Below are 18,074 nucleotides of genomic sequence, written 5' to 3'. Positions count from 1 at the left end.
CAGCATCACTATAGGCTTGGCCTGGTTTCATCTGAGAGCTCAGCCTCTTCCATGAATGCTCTGAGTTATGAGCACTGGAGAGGGGAAAGTGTGTTTGCTTTGATCTCAATCTCTCTATTTATCTCTATAAATTTGTATATATATATATATGGCTTGTTTCTCGCCTTAGATCTAGATACAAACAGTTCAAATTAGGTGGGCGCACAACTGCATAAACACATGCTGTTTTGATACTTAAAAGTCTTGACTCGACTCTTTGTTTTTGCTTGTTTGTTGTTTTTGCTATTTAAGATATACTTAATACATAACCCCCCACTTTGAGTTCTCCTTGGACAAAAATTAAAGGCAGACTGGGTGAATTCTAAAGGTCCCTGGTGCAGAAATGCCATCCAGTTGAGCAGCTAAATGTTAAAGACAATACCAAAAAGGGATGTGGTGTCTCTCCGAGCCTGCCTTTAGCGGTGTGATCGTCCATTCCGTGTTGCCGGACGTTACCCGCGACTGAAGCTGCGTCCATCCTTCTGACTGTTCTCTTGAGCGTTGGGGTCTAGGCAAGCACATTCTGCTTGTAGGTCACAGGACATAGGGAAAGGAATAACCTATGGGATAGAGGCAAAACCACAGAGAAGTGCATGAGGAAACACTTTTCGACAGTCATGTGGATAAGGAACAGGTCTTAGAACACAAGATGCCCTCAGAGAACAACTGAGCAGTTGGCTTCCTGGACTCAGTGCTATTTTTGGCATGTTTCCCCAAGCACTGGGACCCTTATGTCCTCTGTCCATTGACAGGACAGGTACAGCATGAGCAACAGCAGTGCGAGCCTTCCATGCCACTTCCCCAACACGCTGCAGCCCTATCTCAAAAGGCCTGTCCATACTGAGGCCGGGGATGTGAATGGCAGCTTGGGTAGACATACCTGTGCTCTCTGCGCTCTAGCTACCTTGCTAACAATAGAAGAGATGATGCCGGTGTGCGGGGTTCGGTGCTGCGGCACAAGCCTGCCTCCTCCCTCTCCCAGAAGCCATGTAGTTCTTGGCACTGAAGCCCAGCCCATGGTGTCCTCACTTCTGTTTGTAGAGAGCTAGCTGGAGTACAGCTATGTCTCCACCAGAGGCCATTCACACCCATGGCTGCCATGTAGACATACCCAAAGACACAGTCTGTAGTGGTGAGAGGGGAGCTTGGCAGGTTCAGGCCTCGGCCTACAGGCATAGAACGTGGGACCCTTGCCACACGTCACATTACCAACATGGACGTGCTTGTCTGAAGAACTAGAGCTTTCTCTGCCAGGCTTGCGGCTGTCTTCTGCATCGCTATGCTTGGATTGCCCTTCCTTATTCCAATGTGCCTCTCCTGAAGGCCCCCTTCTCCCACAAAGCCCACAAGCACTAACTCATGACAAGGCACAGCATCGGCATCCCAAGAGTCAAAGTTATCACCGTGCAATGGGTCCTGTCCAACCTTGTTCTGTCACACACCACTTAGCACTTAACAGTGATGAAAAGGTGCCTGTGTTTCACCAAGAGCGAGCCTTTAAACGCTTGGTGTTTTCAAAGTGCAGAGGCCCAATGACTGAGTGGGTGGAAACCTTGGAAGGAATGGGAGCAGGAGATTTTGCTCTGTGCAAATAAAATCTCCTCATTGTCTGTTTAAAGAAGAGCGTGCAGGAGTTGAAGTAACAGCCTGGAGTGCTTGGCTAACAGACCTTGATTTCAGCCTATTGCATCATGGCATTTACATAAAGAGAAGGGGGTGGGGGAGAGTCTTGCTTGCCTGAAGTGAATTCCCAAGAGTCTCTCCCATCTGCGCAGACAGAGTTAATGACCTAATTCCCCTCCCCCAACCCTTTCCAGGACAGTGCTGCAACCTGTTCAAATGTTCTCAGCAAGTACGGCAAGCATGTGCTCACTCTCGTTCACTTGGCTCTGCTGCCACATGTTTGCTCCCTCGTTTTATGTGCACTTTTCTCCAGGCCATAGAGCTCGGATCTGTCTGTTCCCTATCGGTATCCATCCATCACTGGCACCTCGAAGAATGTGGACCATGCACTTACACACATAGTTACCATTTCTGTCCATGGAGCTATCCCTTCCGTACATGTGCCTGCGTGTCTGTGTACAATGTGCCTTTGTCTTTACACACACGGATGGGAAAGACGGGTTGGGGGGGGAGGAGGGCGTCTTTATTTCACAACGAGGCAGCCTGAGATGGTAGGGGGACCAGACAGCAAGTGTGAAAAATCGGGATGGGGGTGGGGGGTAATAGGAGCCTATATAAGAAAAAGACTCAAAAATCGGGACTGTCCCTATAAAATCGGGACATCTGGTCACCCTATGCCATGGGGACACAATGAAGCTAAGAAAAGAGCTCCGATAGCCAACACCAGGCACGGATTCGGTGCTCTCCAGAACCACCACCCAGCACGTCACAAGCCTCAACCGTTCAGGTGGAGTAGGGCACTGGTTTTGTGTCAAGCTGTGGCACTCCCCAAAGAACTGAATCAAAGACCGGGTGACGGCAAAACATGTGAAGGGAAGAGAAATTTCAAGAGTCTAAAAATAAATAAATTCAAATAGAAATCAGAGAATTTGTAGAAACTGGAGAAAACAGGAAGAGCTAAGAGGACACTTTGTCGCCTAAAGGTATGAGTTTTCAGGCCTGTAAGGGTGTATTAATTATATTCATTACTTAAGAATTCCCAGTGAACACACTGAGGTTTGATAGCAAATACCTTTACCAATAGGTTACACCTTGGTCCATCCCCAAACCAGTCAGGGCAAGACTGCTGCAAACCACAATGTCTCAAATATTCTTAAATGAGATGGTGGAGTCTATTGGGTACGGTGAAGACCTGAAGTTCATTGCTTACTACTGCTGACTCACTGTTTTGTCTTGGCCAAGCTCTTCTGTCTCTGTGTTTCAGTTATTCTCCCAGTAAACTGGGGATAATGCTCCTTCTTTAGAGAGATTGTCACTCTTTGGAACTCCAGAGTCAAGAATGAGAACCCTGTAAGAGGATGTCTTCAAAGAAGCACATTACAGGTATGTAATTTCCCTGTGCGCATCTCACAGGGCTGTGACGAAATATTGACTTTTGAACTTCCTGGCTCTCTGGAGTTTGTTACAGTTTGATGTCAGTCTGGTGTTCTTTTGAAATGAAGTCAGTGGGCCTCTCCTTATAGCCTTCTCCCCTCCGTCGGCCCCTCCTTCTTTGCTTTCTAACAAACCATTACAAAGACATGTGAAATCAGAACTGGACAATCTCAGGTCTCAATACAGAGTGAAATGCAACGGCCAGTGATAAACAGGAGGTCAGACTACATGACCTAAAGGTCCCTTCTGACCTTAAACGCTATCAATCTGTGGAAAGAGAATAATCCCTCTGCACCATGAGAGCCTCTGGAGAGGGAATATCTTCCTCTGTGTTGTCCTAAAAGAACCCTACAGTCTGCCCTATAGGATTCTATACTGAAATAGTCCAACTAGTCCACGAGCCTGCTCCCAAAAGATGCTTCAGAGGAAAGTACAAGTTCTCTGCAGTGGAACAACGTGGCAATAAGGGGATTTTCCTCCTAATCCAGTGAGCGGTTGTGTTAGTCACTTTATACTCCTTAGGTATTTTTATCCTATCTAATGTAATGTTCTAATCTTCACCTCAATGATATCTTAACATCAGCGAGACTCCCGGGTCAATTATGCATTGTATAACAATGTACTGGACACTGATATGGATGAAGAGACCATCCACAGTCCCATCCGACAGGATACAAATCTATAAATGCTTGTGCTCCAGGGCATAAGCCAATCACTCATTGACAGGGAAGAAAATGGTAGGATGCAATGAGGACAGGTAAACTCAAACACGCTCCAAACTGAACCGACTTTGTTTTTCAGATAGCTCTTTAAGATCCCAAGTCATTAACAGCATATATGACTAGCACTGACATGTCCAAATATATGCATTGAATCTAGATATTATATACACATTTAAAAACAAATCTGTTTTCCTTCATTTAGCTCCCAAGACCTGCATTCCCTCTTGTCTCCCCTTGCAACAGTTGATGCCTAACACCCAGGAATGCTGTTGTAGCAGGAGAAAGACAGAATGTTAAAAACTCAGGTCTTGGCTCAGTGATTGTTGTGAAACAGATAAAGATACTGTATCCACAAACAAACTGATGTAGGCAGAGAACACCACAGCCCAAGAAGGGACTTGGAAAGGGGGTTAGGGGAGAGAAATGAGAGCGCATAGCCACATATACACACACTGGCATATGAGAGATAGGCCAGAACCAAAAACCACAGGATGGATTAGCACAGAACTCTGGGGAACTTTGGGTCAAAAATCTGTATTTTGGTCCTTGGGTCTATCTTTAACACACGCACACACACACACACACACACTTAACAAAAAGAATCAAAGGCAAAGCCAGACAAAGAGACATGGAGAACACAGGAAAGCAAAGCACACATTATTCCAGAATTAGACCGTCCACACACACAGCTATTCAAGAATCATTATTGCATTTTAAATTCACATCCCACCTTAATCTGAATTATCTTTCAAATGTAGACAAGTCCTTATGTTTCTAATCCCTTTCTGAATTTTACCAAGCATTCGGTCTCAATAAAATCATGTGGCAGTGAGTTCCATATGTTAAAAGATACGATGTGTAAAAACTGCTTCCTTTCACCAGTTTTAAATTTCTTGCCTTCCAGCTTCACTGGAGGGGGAGAGGACAGACAGACAGAGAAATAAAGAGAGACCACCTGTATGAGGACATTTCACCCTTTCAAACCTCCAAATCCTCTGTCAGCTCTGTGACACCAAGGCTGAGAGGCTCTATTTGTGATTCACAACTAGAAGTTGCTTTTTGGTTTACCCCCTTTCTTTGAGCTAAAAACTCCATATAATGTGTAGCCAATTTTACATCCATCACAGACTATAGAAGGGATACAACCCTCTTCTCTGCAATCTCTACTTTAAGAGCTTTATCCAGCGCCCGCTGAAGTTCATGGGAATCTTTCTGTTGACTTCAGTGGGCTTGGGATCAGGCCCTTAATTTCTGCGTTCATACGCTACATGACAGGTTCTGTTCTGACTGTGAAGAAGCACTGCCTAGAAGAGACAGCACAAAGACAGGGGACACTGATACATGGCTGGGATCCAGTCAAGGAAATGGACCAGAGGCAGCTAGTCCTCCTCACAGGGCAGCTATGGATTGACACACAGCTAATGCTATCCAGACTCAGATAACCCACTGAGAATCGCTGAGAAAGGACAATCTGGAGGAAACAGGTGGGAATGCGTTTGAGGGTATTACTCGCCTCCTTCCCAGGGTGAAATCCCAGGCAGGTACCGGGACGGACGGGAGAACAGTAACACAAATAGCCTGATTCTCAGTCCTCCGCACCCTCTCCCCCACCCCCGCTTCACACTGTAGCTTCAATGCACTTGCGGCTGATTCACACTGACATAAGTGAGAGTGGAATCGGCCCCAATGCTGCTGGGGAGGGTGGGGAGGAGCATCACATGTCGGGAAACAGCGTGTTGTTAGATAGGAGTTGAAATGTTTGCAAAATCTCCCTGGTGTGACTAACTCTGGAAGTATGAAGAACCCCCACGTACATCCCCCCTCCTACGGATAAAAGTGCTGGGTCAAGTTAAGCATGGCAGGCTGCAGCGGGCCATTCTTGGTGGCCCCTCACCTCCCCCTGTACCCTCAGAGTTCACACACCAAGTGGGTGCTTTGTTCCTTAACAGGCCTCTTACGCACAAACACGTCTTGTACGGTTCTTCTCCCTGGTTTTTGGCATTTAGGTCACCAGGGGTTTTCTGAGATGATGCAAAAATTGACTTTTAACTCTTTGGGCTGGTATGCAGGGTTCACTCCCAAACCAGGTCAATGTCCCCTCAGGGCCTGGGAAAGGAGAGATTAAAGCTCCTCAGAGGCCCAATACAGGACGGTATGTAAGGTTTAGAAGGCTTGACTTGCCTCTCCCACGGATGTACATCAAGAACTATCTCATTGATGTTCATGGGCCTGACTCTCTTCTCACTCATCCTGATGTAAATCAGAAATTACCCAACTGAAGTCAACAGGCCCGATTTGCCTCTCATTCACCCTGGGGTGTCAATCAGGAGTAACTCCACTGAAATGAATGTAATTACATTGGCATAGACCCAGCATGAGAGCAGAGTCAGGCCCTAGAGGGTATGTCTACATAGCAAAGAAAAACCCACGGCTGGCCCGGGCCTGCTGACTTGGGCTCACAGGGCTCAGGCTATGGGGCTGTTGCATTGCAGTACAGACTTCCGGTTTTGGGATGGAGCCCAAGATCTGGAAGCCTCCCAGCCCGCAGGGTCCTAGGGCCTGGGCTCCCGCCCAAGCCCAGAAGTCTAACAGCAATGAAACAGCCCCGCAGCCGGATCCCCGCGAACCCAACGGGCCAGCCGCAGGTGTCTCGTTGCTGTGTAGACATCCCTCTAGAGTAGGGGAGGATGTAACAAGGAGGGCAGTAACTTATTTTAATTCCCTGCTCTTCATCTGCGTTCCTAATGCTGACCATCGAGGGGCTGAAAGGAGCAAGGGAGCCAGTTTGGCAAACCACATGGAGTGTGAAAGCAAAGCAGCTCTGCCGCTCAGCAATCAGCTGGGTTTCCAATGCCTGTACTACTGCTTGTGAAAACATGAATGTCATCAGCCTAAATAAGCACCAAAGATTTCAGAGCAGCCTGACCACCCAGAGGCAAATAGCTGGTGTGTAGCAAGGAAAGCCCTGTTCCTTGGTCTCTGTAACACTTGCTAATGAAGCAAGGTTGGGTGGCTGAGCAAACACCTTCAGTTAGCACCTCTCCAGGGCATGCTGTATATTGTGGGGTTACAGCCTTTCTCATACCAGCCAAGAATCTGCTGTTGGGGATTTTCTAAACCCTACATACCACACCTTGCATTTCCCCAAAACTCTGTCTCGCTGGCCCAAATTAAGTTAGCTTAGCATAAGTAATGGGCCTAAAATTCAACAGTGTTAGCTTAGCATAAGTAGACTGCCATACACCTAGTGGAAAATTTGCAATAGTATGGCACAATCAAAGAGGCCCATAGAAAAAGAGGAACCAACACCAACTGGTAATTATGCATCATGGCCTCATATAACATATAACAGTGTGATAGCAATGGAAAATTTAGGTCTTGTACAATGGAACCGCATGTAGGGGGGCATAAGGGGTAATTGGGAAACAGCTTATTGTACAAGACATCTAGACACAGTTATATTAAGCAATTTAGTAAACAATAAGGTACGCAAGATAGGTTAGCGCAAGAAAGGAAAATGGTGAAACCAAAAGCCCTAGGGAATAACAGGAAAAACCCTAGAAGGCGATAGGGTCCAAAGTGCGGCCCCAGAAGGACTCTGATAGGTCTGCTATTAAGAATATACCTAATAAGGATAATAAGATTTGTAATGTGTGATTACGCTTTGCGGTTTTTGCCTTTATAAGTGTGAAGCTGTGAAAATTACCCAAGGCGGCTGGACCTCCCTGCTGGGGGGATCTGCCGACCTTCCTTGTATGCATACTCGAAATAAAGGAGCCATCAGGCTGTGTCTGACCCAAAATTCAACAGTGTGGTTAATTTTTCCACAACAATTTGGGGGCTCGTCCGGGATCCACAGATGACATCCCTGGATCAGAGGACCGCGGGCAGTTCCCTTCCAACCCCAGGGCCCATCTGAGAGGTAAGAGACCTTTTGAAATCTCTGCTGCTAAGGGGCTTGGGAGAGGACTGGTCCGTAGGCTCTGGCTGGGGTAAGTCACAAGCTGGATCCAACCTTGGGACACGGTCAGACACACCTGAGGCCCTTGCTTAGGCCTTGATAGACTCGAGCTAGGGTTTGGGAGGGAACAGGAATTAAGTCGTCGGGAGACGTGTAAATATTTAGGTTAGGCTGAGCTACAATCTCAGTCTCGTCGGGAGACGTAGTCGGGAGACGTAGTCGGGAGACGGTGTTTCGGAGTGCCGGCAGCCCCTCGGACCGCGCTCTTTGGGTCCGGAGAAAACTGATCGCCTATTAGAGCTGGGCGTTCGGCGTCCCGGAGCCACTAGGTTGGGAGGGACCAGGGGTAGTTTTCGCCCTGGCAGCTGTGCCAGGAAATGTGCCTGTGTGAGTAAGGCCGTGCGGCCTGTGTGTGTGTATAAGGCCGAGCGGCCGGAGTGAGTTGGCTGTGGAAAGACGCCCCAGACCCTCTGCGAAGCAAATAGCTCGTGACCGGAGGTGTTCTGAAAGCAAGCTCCACAGCCCGCTTGTAGAGAGGGTGAAAAGCTTCCCAGACTGGCAGGCTTTGGTAAGTGGCTAACCTGTCTGGGTGCTTGTGTGTTCCCTATCCTGCTGTCCCTTACCCCTCCATATCCCCATGGCTCTGTGACCGCTCTTTGAGCACTGCCTTGTAAAAGGCCGCAGAGTCCCTTTTTGTTCCTCCCGGAGCCATAAGCTCCCTTCCCTTCCTCGGAGAGGAGGGAGGCCCCAGGAAACCGTACCGTCAGCTCAAAAGCTACTGCAGCACCGTTGGCTTGAAGGCTGGTGCCCAGGGCTGGAGAGGGACGTACGGGGACCACGGGTTGTCCAGTCAGCCCGCCCCCCCTTGTCCGCCTTCCTGTAGGTTCGCTAGAGGGAAAATGCCTGGGAACCTGCTCCCTTGTGTTCCTGCCATGAAACAAGGGCAGGCCGAGTTGGGCCATTAGTGTAGAACTGTGGTGACCCCCGAGTTAGCGTCCTGGTGTGACTGGCTTGAGTAAAAGTGAGCTGTGGAGAGAATGGGGGCCAAAGGATCGAAAATCCTGCCGGTCCCACCCAAAGGCACACCTGCTGCTTACATGTACGTACATTATGGATCGTCGACGTGTAAATATTTAGATAAGTGGAACTGGTATACTAGAGATAATCCCAAATTGCAGTTTCCCTTGGAGGGTAGCTTTGATCTTGACAGGATGGTGCACCTCCGAGGGGCCCTTCTTGCCAATACAGTACCCCAGGGTCAGTTTGATGCCTATTTTCTGTGGTACGATGAAATGGAGAAGAGACGTCAGGAGTCTAAGGTTAGGGGATTAAAAGATTCTCAGGAAAAGCTCCAGCAAAAACTTAATGAAGCCCAGAAAAAGCTGGAACTTATGAATGGCTCCAGGCAGCAAAAGATAAGTAGGAGTCAGCTCCCCTCCCTCTTCCCCGTCCGGGGGGAAAAACAGAAGAAGCGGGCAGGGACGGCTCCAGGTGCTCCGTCAGCCCCTTCTCAGGATCTGATTGACTTGTTTATAGAATGTAGGCAATGGCCTGTGGAAGCCCCCAACCAAGAGGGAGGGGGGGAACAGGAGGATGAGGTCGAGGTCAGGCCACCTTCCTACTCTTCAGCGAGTGCTGCCTCTTCTGGGGAACAGGAGGAAGCTGGGTCCTCCCAAGTCACTCAATCCCCTTCTGAGTCAGCTAGCGCTAGTTCCAGCTCCTCGGTGGGGTTGGAGTTTGCCCAGGGTTCCCCAGAAGCTCAGCAGCGCCTCGCCACGTTAACTAAGCAAGTCGAGGAAGCGCTCGTCCGAACGGCAGGCAACTGCAGTGGCTCAGACGACCCTGTTAGACGCCTTTCAGATGCCTTTGAGCAATTGAGGTCCCTTGTTAAATCCCCAACCTCGCCCCCAGCCTACAATACCCGATATCAGGCTCTGTTAAATAGGGGACGGGAACAATTAGGAGATCTGGGAAAAGAATTGTTCGATCCCCACACAGGGAGGTTATTGTTGCCCTTGAGGGAATTACCAGGGGGAGCCGATGGAAGGCTGGTAACGGTACACGCCCCCTGGTCCCCAGGGGACTTGTACAACCTGATTGACAAGTTCCCTAAGATTCGTGAAGACCCAATAAAATTTCAGGAACAGTTGCGAATGATCGTTCAGTGTTATAACCCATCTTGGGCTGACATGGATCAGCTCTTACGAGCCATGTTGCCCAGAGAAACTCTGAACCGCCTTTACGATGTGGCACAGTGGCCAGATGAACCGCGGACAGCCGACTTAACTGTACCGCAGCTTGTGGCAGCAAGGGAAAATTTGATTCGGGCAGTCCTGGAAGTCTGCCCCAAACGGACTGACTGGACCAAAATAAATTCCTGTAAACAGTTAAAGGGAGAGAACCCGGCTGATTACATGGAGCGCCTGAAACAGTCTTTTGAGCGCTACTCTGGGATAGAGAGAGCAGAGCAAACTGCTCGCCAGGCCGTGGTAGCTGCCTTTGTGCAGGGGCTCCTACCGAAAATCAGTGAGCCCTTGAAGCTGGGAATAGTAGACTGGGAAGGCAGAGATACTGAAGGGATTCTGGTTGCTGCACAGCACTTTTATAGGCAGCTAGAAAAGAAAAAGGATGACAATGAGACTCAGTTAATGGCTCTACAGTTAAAATCCCTTCAGGGCCCCAGGGGGCAAAAGGTTCAGGCTGGGCCCCACAACCCTAACCCTGAAGTGCCCGTGGTAAGTGGGGCTCCACGTCCTGGCCCAAATACATGCTTTAGGTGTGGCCAAATGGGCCACTGGCGAGCCCAATGCCCTAACCCTCCCCAATGTGTGTATTGTAAGCAACTGGGTCATCACGTTAGGGAGTGTCCTATTCGCCCCCCGCGGGCTGTCCGGTACTTGCCCCGTCCGGATCAAGCATGCCCCCCTCAGGCATGCCCCCTCCCCCTTTCCGAACCCCAATCATTCCCCAATCCACCTCCCCAACTGATCAGCTATTAGGAAAGCCAGGAGGCTCGTAACATCATCTGCCCATTTCTCCCCATTGATCAGGAAGGCCCGACTGTTTCTTGTGTAATCAACGGTATTCCTACTGTATGCCTGATTGACACTGGGGCTTCACGCTCAACCTTAAGAGCGCAGGAATTTCCATCTGCACCTCTTACTTCTGAAGTTGTCTCGGCAGTAGGGGTAGGGAATGATCCCATTCCTCACCCCGTGACCTCCCCCTTGTCCGTCTCTATCGGACCACTGTCTGATCAACATGCATTCCTTCTCAGCCCTTGTTCACCTGCTAACCTGTTGGGAAAGGATTTGCTGTGTAAATTAAACTGTACAATATATTGCACGCCGGACGGGGTGTTTTTGGAGGTGCCCGATCCTGCTCAGAACGCAGTTTTGGCACTGTTGCAGGACGAGCAAGCCCCAGGGGGAGAGACCCAACCCGACCCTTCCTTGTTGCAACAGGAATTGTTGGCAAGGGTCCCTCCTTTATTGTGGGCAGAACATGCCAACCAGGTGGGGCGCATCGGCTCTGCCCAACCGGTTGAAATTCGTGTGAACCCAGCAAAGCCGCTTCCCAGGATTCGGCAGTATCCGCTGTCAAAGCAGGCTGAGGAAGGCATACGCCCTGTGATTACTGCCCTGTTAGATCAGGGGGTTATTGTACCGACTATCAGTGAATGTAATTCCCCTATTTTGCCAGTAAAGAAACCAGGAAAGAATTCTTGGCGCTTTGTCCAGGATCTTAGAGCTATAAATGCGGTTGTTATCCCTAGCTTCCCAGTAGTCCCAAACCCTGCTACCATTCTCTCTTGCATCCCTGTGACGGCGCAATATTTCTCTGTCATTGACCTGTGTTCCGCCTTTTTCTCTATCCCTATCCACCCAGACAGCCAGTATTTGTTCGCTTTCACCTACCAGGGCTTCCAGTATACCTGGACAAGATTGCCACAGGGCTACACTGAATCTCCTACGATCTTTTCCCAGATATTAAAAAGGGATTTAGACGACATTGTGTTCCCTCAGGGTTCGGTGTTGATCCAGTATGTAGACGATTTACTGCTTGCTTCTGATACCTTGGAAGCCTCTCAGGCGGACACGCTCATTCTACTTCAGGCACTGGCCCAAAAGGGCCATAAGGTTTCCAAGACCAAACTACAGCTATGTTTGCCCGCGGTTCACTACCTGGGACATGATATCTCAGCGGGCCACCGCAGTTTATCCCCTTCTCGTGTGCAGGCAATCTTAAAAATTCCCAAGCCTGTCACAAAGAGGCAACTGCGGGGATTTTTGGGCATGACAGGCTATTGCCGCCAATGGATTTTGGGGTATGCCTCCCTGGCCCGACCCCTGCAGGACCTAATATTGAATAGGGTCCCTGACCCTGTTCCTTGGACAGAAGAGGCAATGGAGGCTTTCCAAAAATTAAAATGTGCCCTAGCAGAGGCTCCTGCCTTAGGGCTGGCTGACTACAAAAAGCCATTTACTCTATTCTGTCATGAGAAAGGAGGGTTTGCCCAGGGAGTGCTCACACAGCTGCACGGAGATAAGCATAGGCCCGTTGCCTACTTTAGTTCCTCATTAGACCCTGTGGCTGCTGGCTTACCGCCATGTTTAAAATCGGTTGCGGCAGCGGCTAGCCTTGTGGAAGCCTCCGCCACCTTGGTATTGGGACATCCTTTAACCGTTGCCGTCCCACATGCAGTTACAGCCTTATTAACCAAGGGAAAAACCCAGCATCTTTCTAATTCACGTCTCACTAAGTATGAAATGCTGCTTCTAAATGCAGCAAATGTAACCTTGGCTAGATGCCCTGTCCTTAACCCAGCTTCCTTATTGCCTTCTGCAGCAGATGGTGAACCCCATGACTGTGTTTCTGTCACCAGTAGTCTCGTTGTTCCAAGGCCGGATTTGCAAGACATCCCCCTTTCCAATCCTGATTTAATACTCTTCGTGGATGGTTCTTGCCTCCGGGACTCAAGGGGCCTGCTTGTAGCAGGCTATGCTGTCTGTGACTCACATGGGACGGTGGAGGCTTTTTCCCTCCCAGCTGTAGGCTCCGCTCAAGTGGCAGAGTTGGTGGCCCTCACACGGGCCTGCCTTCTAGCCACCGGGCGGTCTGTCACTATTTATACAGACTCTAGATATGCCTTTGGGGTCGTACATGACTATGGGCAACTCTGGAAGTACAGAGGTTTCCTCACTTCCAGCGGTTCGCCTATTTGCCACGGCCCTTATGTTGCTGCTCTTTTATCCGCACTCCAAGCTCCTTCTTCTATTGCTGTAGTTAAGTGTCCGGCCCACCAAAAACCCTGTGATGATGTTACTAGAGGAAATGCCCTGGCGGATAATGCCGCCAGGCTGGCGGCCCTTTCCAGGCCTCCGGCTCCCACCACTCTCCTTCCCCTCTGCACTCCTAAACCCGTTCCACAGGACGAACCTTTTCAGGATCTTGTAAGGTTACAGGACTCCGCCTCTAATAAGGAAAAGGTGGCCTGGAAACTATCAGGGTGTGTGCAGCACCCTGAGGATGCTTTGTGGCGCGACCCAGATGGCCGCCCGGTTGCACCACGGGCCCTGCTCCCTCATTTGGCCCGGTTAGCCCACGGGTTGGCCCACATAGGTAAGGGAGGTATGGTTGCTACGGTGACCAAGCAGTGGCACGCTCCACGCTTCTCAAGCGTAGCCAAGCAGTACTGTGATTCCTGCCCAATCTGCTTGGCCCACAACGGGGGAAAACCAGTCCCCACCAAACTATCGGCCCACCCTGCCCCATGGGGGCCATTTGTGAACATACAGGTTGATTTTATCAGCCTGCCTAAGTGTTGCTCTTACGAATATGTGTTGGTCTGCGTGTGTATGTACTCGGGATGGGTGGAAGCTTATCCGTGTGCAAAGGCCGATTCCATCACAGTAGCCAAGCGTCTCCTAAGGGACTTTATTCCCAGATTTGGCTTGCCCCTCTCTATTAACAGCGACAGAGGCACGCATTTTACCGGACAAATCATGCAGAATGTCTGTAAAGCCCTTCATATTGACCAGCGATTCCATTGTGCGCACCACCCGCAGAGCGCAGGCGTGGTGGAACGCAAAAACGGGGAACTCAAGAACAAACTGGCAAAGTTGTGTGTTGAGACAGGTCTTAAATGGCCTGATGCCTTACCCTTAGTTTTGATGCAAATGAGAAATACCCCTATGCGCAAACATGGCCTATCTCCACATGAGATCCTCATGGCCCGCCCAATGAGGATGCCTGTTTCCCCGCCCTTACACCCCAATCAGGTAGATTTACAGCTTACTGATGATACTGTGCTCGAATACTGCAGATCTTTAATTCGTTCTGTCAGGTCTGTTCATTCTCAGGTCCGTGAAGCCCTCCCTAAACCGGCGGATACTGCATGCCATCCGTTGCAACCAGGAGACTGGGTGTATACTAAGGTGCACCAACGCAAGTCCTCCCTTGAGCCTCGCTGGAAAGGCCCCTACCAGGTGTTGCTGACCACTCACGCAGCGGTAAAGTGCAAAGGGCTTGCCGGTTGGGTCCACGCTTCACATTGTAAACGCTCTCCAGTTCCTGAGGACCGTACTGGCATGTCTGTAGTACCGGTTGTTCCTGAGATCCGCGAGATTCCAGCTCCTGAGATCCCTGTTCCTGAGGTTCCCGTGCCCCCGGATCCTGAGGGTCTTCCTCCCGTTGCTCCCCCAGCCGGGTCCAGATATAATCTCAGAAAAAGGACATTGAAGGACTCATAGGGAGCTAATCCCCCTTGCAAGATTCACCTGGACATGGCGGCTCCTAGAGCCATAAGGGAATCCGCTATGGTGCGGAGATGGCTTATGCCCTCCCTATGGTTTATTTGTATTGCTATGCTGCTCCTGTTGCTTTTAAACCTACATGACTCTTTCATGTACTTTTGGGTCCCCGCGAAGGCAGATGCTCCCTCCATACCCACTTGCGATCTTCCTCTAAGCCCCCCAGTGCAAGAGTTAGAACCCTCCCCCATTCCTTCAAATCGCAAGCGAAGATCTCCACCGGAAGGGGAAGGAGAAAAGGAGGGACAAAAGTCCTTAACTATTGAGGATGTTAAAAATTGGCCCTGGTGGAAAAAACGCTATATTGTACAGTGGCAGGGAGGGAACTGCGGGGGATATTCGTGGCAATGTGGTACTGATTGGGTTTTGGGGTTCATCCCTCAAGCAGCAAAATGTGTGGAAGGCCAGGTCCCATCTCCCTGCGTTACCATTCCTGAACTGTTGCCTACCCCTCCCCCCACCTTTCCCCCTCCCGTTAACCACACGTCCCCCGATTATCTATTTTCCACAAGAGCCTCCCGTTCCCCTAGGTCAGCCACCCCCCACACTTTCCGGTTGCTGACTGAACACTCAAATGTTTTGCAGTGGCCTCGGCCTTCCCTCTCTGGGGACTTATTTTCTTACTGTTCCGCCCGACTGTATTTTGCCCTTCGAGACCATCCCAGCCAGTTGTACCAGCGAATTATTTCCTGGGAATCCATGGGCACCGTATTTATAGACCATGTTAATATCACCACTGCCCCTGACTCCGAACCCAAGGTGAAAACCTATTTTATGCACGGGTGGCAGGACAATGTGGATGCTATGTTGCTCCCCGGCTCATGCCATGCCAAGGACGAATCGGGTTCCCTCTGTTATTTGGTTACTCTAGCCTCTAAAGCTGCAGTACTTACCAGCCGACACTGCCCCTTCGCCCCTGACTTTACCTGCGAGCAAACCCTTCCCCCTACAGCGAACTTTACTTGTACCCTGATCCAGTATACCCCCACCCTGTCCGTCAATATGTCCACTGCCAAGAGGGACCTCCACGTACACGCCCATCAGCTCTGGTATGAGACAAAGGGAAAGGGCGACATCACGGGATTCCGATGGACTGTTTTAGATGCCACACTGGGGACAATTAGATTTTCCCTCCCTCTGTCCCACTTTCAAATTGCCGCTACCTACCCCAACTGTTCCAAGGGAGCGGCCGTTAGGCTCATGCAACAGCGCTTCCTGATAGGGGGGCAACGGGCTAAGAGAGGGATCGCCGACACATTATGGAAGGGTGCAAATAGTGCGGCCTCGGCTTGGAGTGTTCTTAAGACCTCCCAACATGAGTCAAGGTTGGGACAGCTCGAACATGCGGCTGGCCTTATCTCCGCGGCACAGGTAACGGGACTTAAGGCGGGGATAGGGGAATTACATGTTATCTCCACCCTTAACGTCCTGACCCACGATCTCCTCTCCCAGATGGTGTACCACATTTCTGGGGCGGGGAAGGCATTGCAGTGGGACCTAGCTTGCTCGGAGGTTCAGGATTTTCTTAACACTCAGCTTGCAGATATCCGAGAGGACCTTAGGCACCAGGCGTGGCCCACTGCCCTTCGGAACACCTCGGGTGTTCCCCCAGAACTGTGGCCTTGGAGACATACATGGAGGTTTTCTGGTTGGGATTGCCAACGCTCTCAGTGCTCCTTTCAAGCCTATGGGCCTGTGGGCGGTATATGGGCTCCCACTTATCGGATCCTCCCAGGCCCCTGGGGGGGATGTTTGTGGGATTGGGTTATCCATCAGGACGTTTGGGAGATTAAGCCACCCCATGGCCCCAATAGATTCTTAGTTAGTGCTGCGGAGATAACCCCTGATATTTGGATAGGCCAGGGCTCGTTATGGACCCTGTGGCCTCTACAGCCCCCTCAGCTCCGGTGCATCCGTAAGTTAAAGCCCGGAGAAATCATCGTTCTCCATGAACATGTCTGCTGGGAAGGTCAGGGTACGTTAGCAACCCTAAGTTCCAAAACTATTCTCGAGGCAAACAATAGTTGTGTCCTTGTTAATTCTTCAACCTTACTGGACACTGTTTTCAATTTAACCACAGCCTTGGGTTCCCAGGTGGTTTATTGGCCTGCAGATCGACGCTATCAGGTTTCTTTATCATTTTCAGTCCCCTTTGACTGGGCTACCCTGGTGTTAGATCGGTTCCATTCCCTTGAGACCCTTTTGCCTGAAATTCGCAAACTTTCCCAGCTGAAGGAACAAGTTGACGTTTTGGAGACCACATATAACACCGAACTCCGAGCCTTCGAAACAGCCCATCGGGTTACAACCCTTTGTACAGGCTCGGATCTTCTTTGTATTATCTCCAGCGTCTTTCACCCCCCTCAGATGCATAGTCTTCTCTTCTGGGGATTCGTTGGGGGAGGTCTCCTGTTAGGCATTTGTGCCTGCTATTGTTGTTGCACCCGTTGCCGCACCCAGCCTGCAACCCCCACTGTCCTAACTTTCCCGCCACCACCCCCATACCCCGTGCCCCTTGCCCCACTGAGGGAATCTGTGTTAGAACCTGAGTCTCCTGTTTACGACTCCCTGGAAATAACCTATTACAGTGGGTATGAAACACCTCAGGAGGAACACCCCGAGGTCCACGGTCTGATGACCATTCATATTGAAGGCATAGATGGTTGATGCGTAAAGCATCAAAAGGAGGGGGTTGTTGGGGATTTTCTAAACCCTACATACCACACCTTGCATTTCCCCAAAACTCTGTCTCGCTGGCCCAAATTAAGTTAGCTTAGCATAAGTAATGGGCCTAAAATTCAACAGTGTTAGCTTAGCATAAGTAGACTGCCATACACCTAGTGGAAAATTTGCAATAGTATGGCACAATCAAAGAGGCCCATAGAAAAAGAGGAACCAACACCAACTGGTAATTATGCATCATGGCCTCATATAACATATAACAGTGTGATAGCAATGGAAAATTTAGGTCTTGTACAATGGAACCGCATGTAGGGGGGCATAAGGGGTAATTGGGAAACAGCTTATTGTACAAGACATCTAGACGCAGTTATATTAAGCAATTTAGTAAACAATAAGGTACGCAAGATAGGTTAGCGCAAGAAAGGAAAATGGTGAAACCAAAAGCCCTAGGGAATAACAGGAAAAACCCTAGAAGGCGATAGGGTCCAAAGTGCGGCCCCAGAAGGACTCTGATAGGTCTGCTATTAAGAATATACCTAATAAGGATAATAAGATTTGTAATGTGTGATTACGCTTTGCGGTTTTTGCCTTTATAAGTGTGAAGCTGTGAAAATTACCCAAGGCGGCTGGACCTCCCTGCTGGGGGGATCTGCCGACCTTCCTTGTATGCATACTCGAAATAAAGGAGCCATCAGGCTGTGTCTGACCCAAAATTCAACAGTGTGGTTAATTTTTCCACAACACTGCTCTCCAGATAGACAATACGGGCTGCAACCATCTCTCCTTTTAATTTATTGCTGT

The 18,074-nt window shown here is 49.8% G+C and overlaps 1 protein-coding gene across 1 annotated transcript in view; it reads right to left on the bottom strand.

Annotated features, from left to right (window-relative positions):
- Nucleotides 1-200: 200 nt before the first annotated feature.
- The window catches only part of LOC123361231 (pappalysin-1-like), a 248,369-nt gene continuing 230,495 nt past the window's right edge, over nt 201-18,074 (bottom strand). The window contains 1 exon segment of the mRNA XM_045001347.1: nt 201-599. Coding sequence (XP_044857282.1) covers nt 492-599 — 108 coding nt within the window. The 3' untranslated portion in view covers nt 201-491.

Source organism: Mauremys mutica, unplaced genomic scaffold (assembly GCF_020497125.1).
Source record: "Mauremys mutica isolate MM-2020 ecotype Southern unplaced genomic scaffold, ASM2049712v1 Super-Scaffold_100418, whole genome shotgun sequence".
Lineage (NCBI taxonomy): Eukaryota > Metazoa > Chordata > Testudines > Geoemydidae > Mauremys > Mauremys mutica.
The sequence above is the reverse complement of the archived record's forward strand: the minus strand, read 5'-3'. Positions and strand labels throughout refer to the sequence as shown.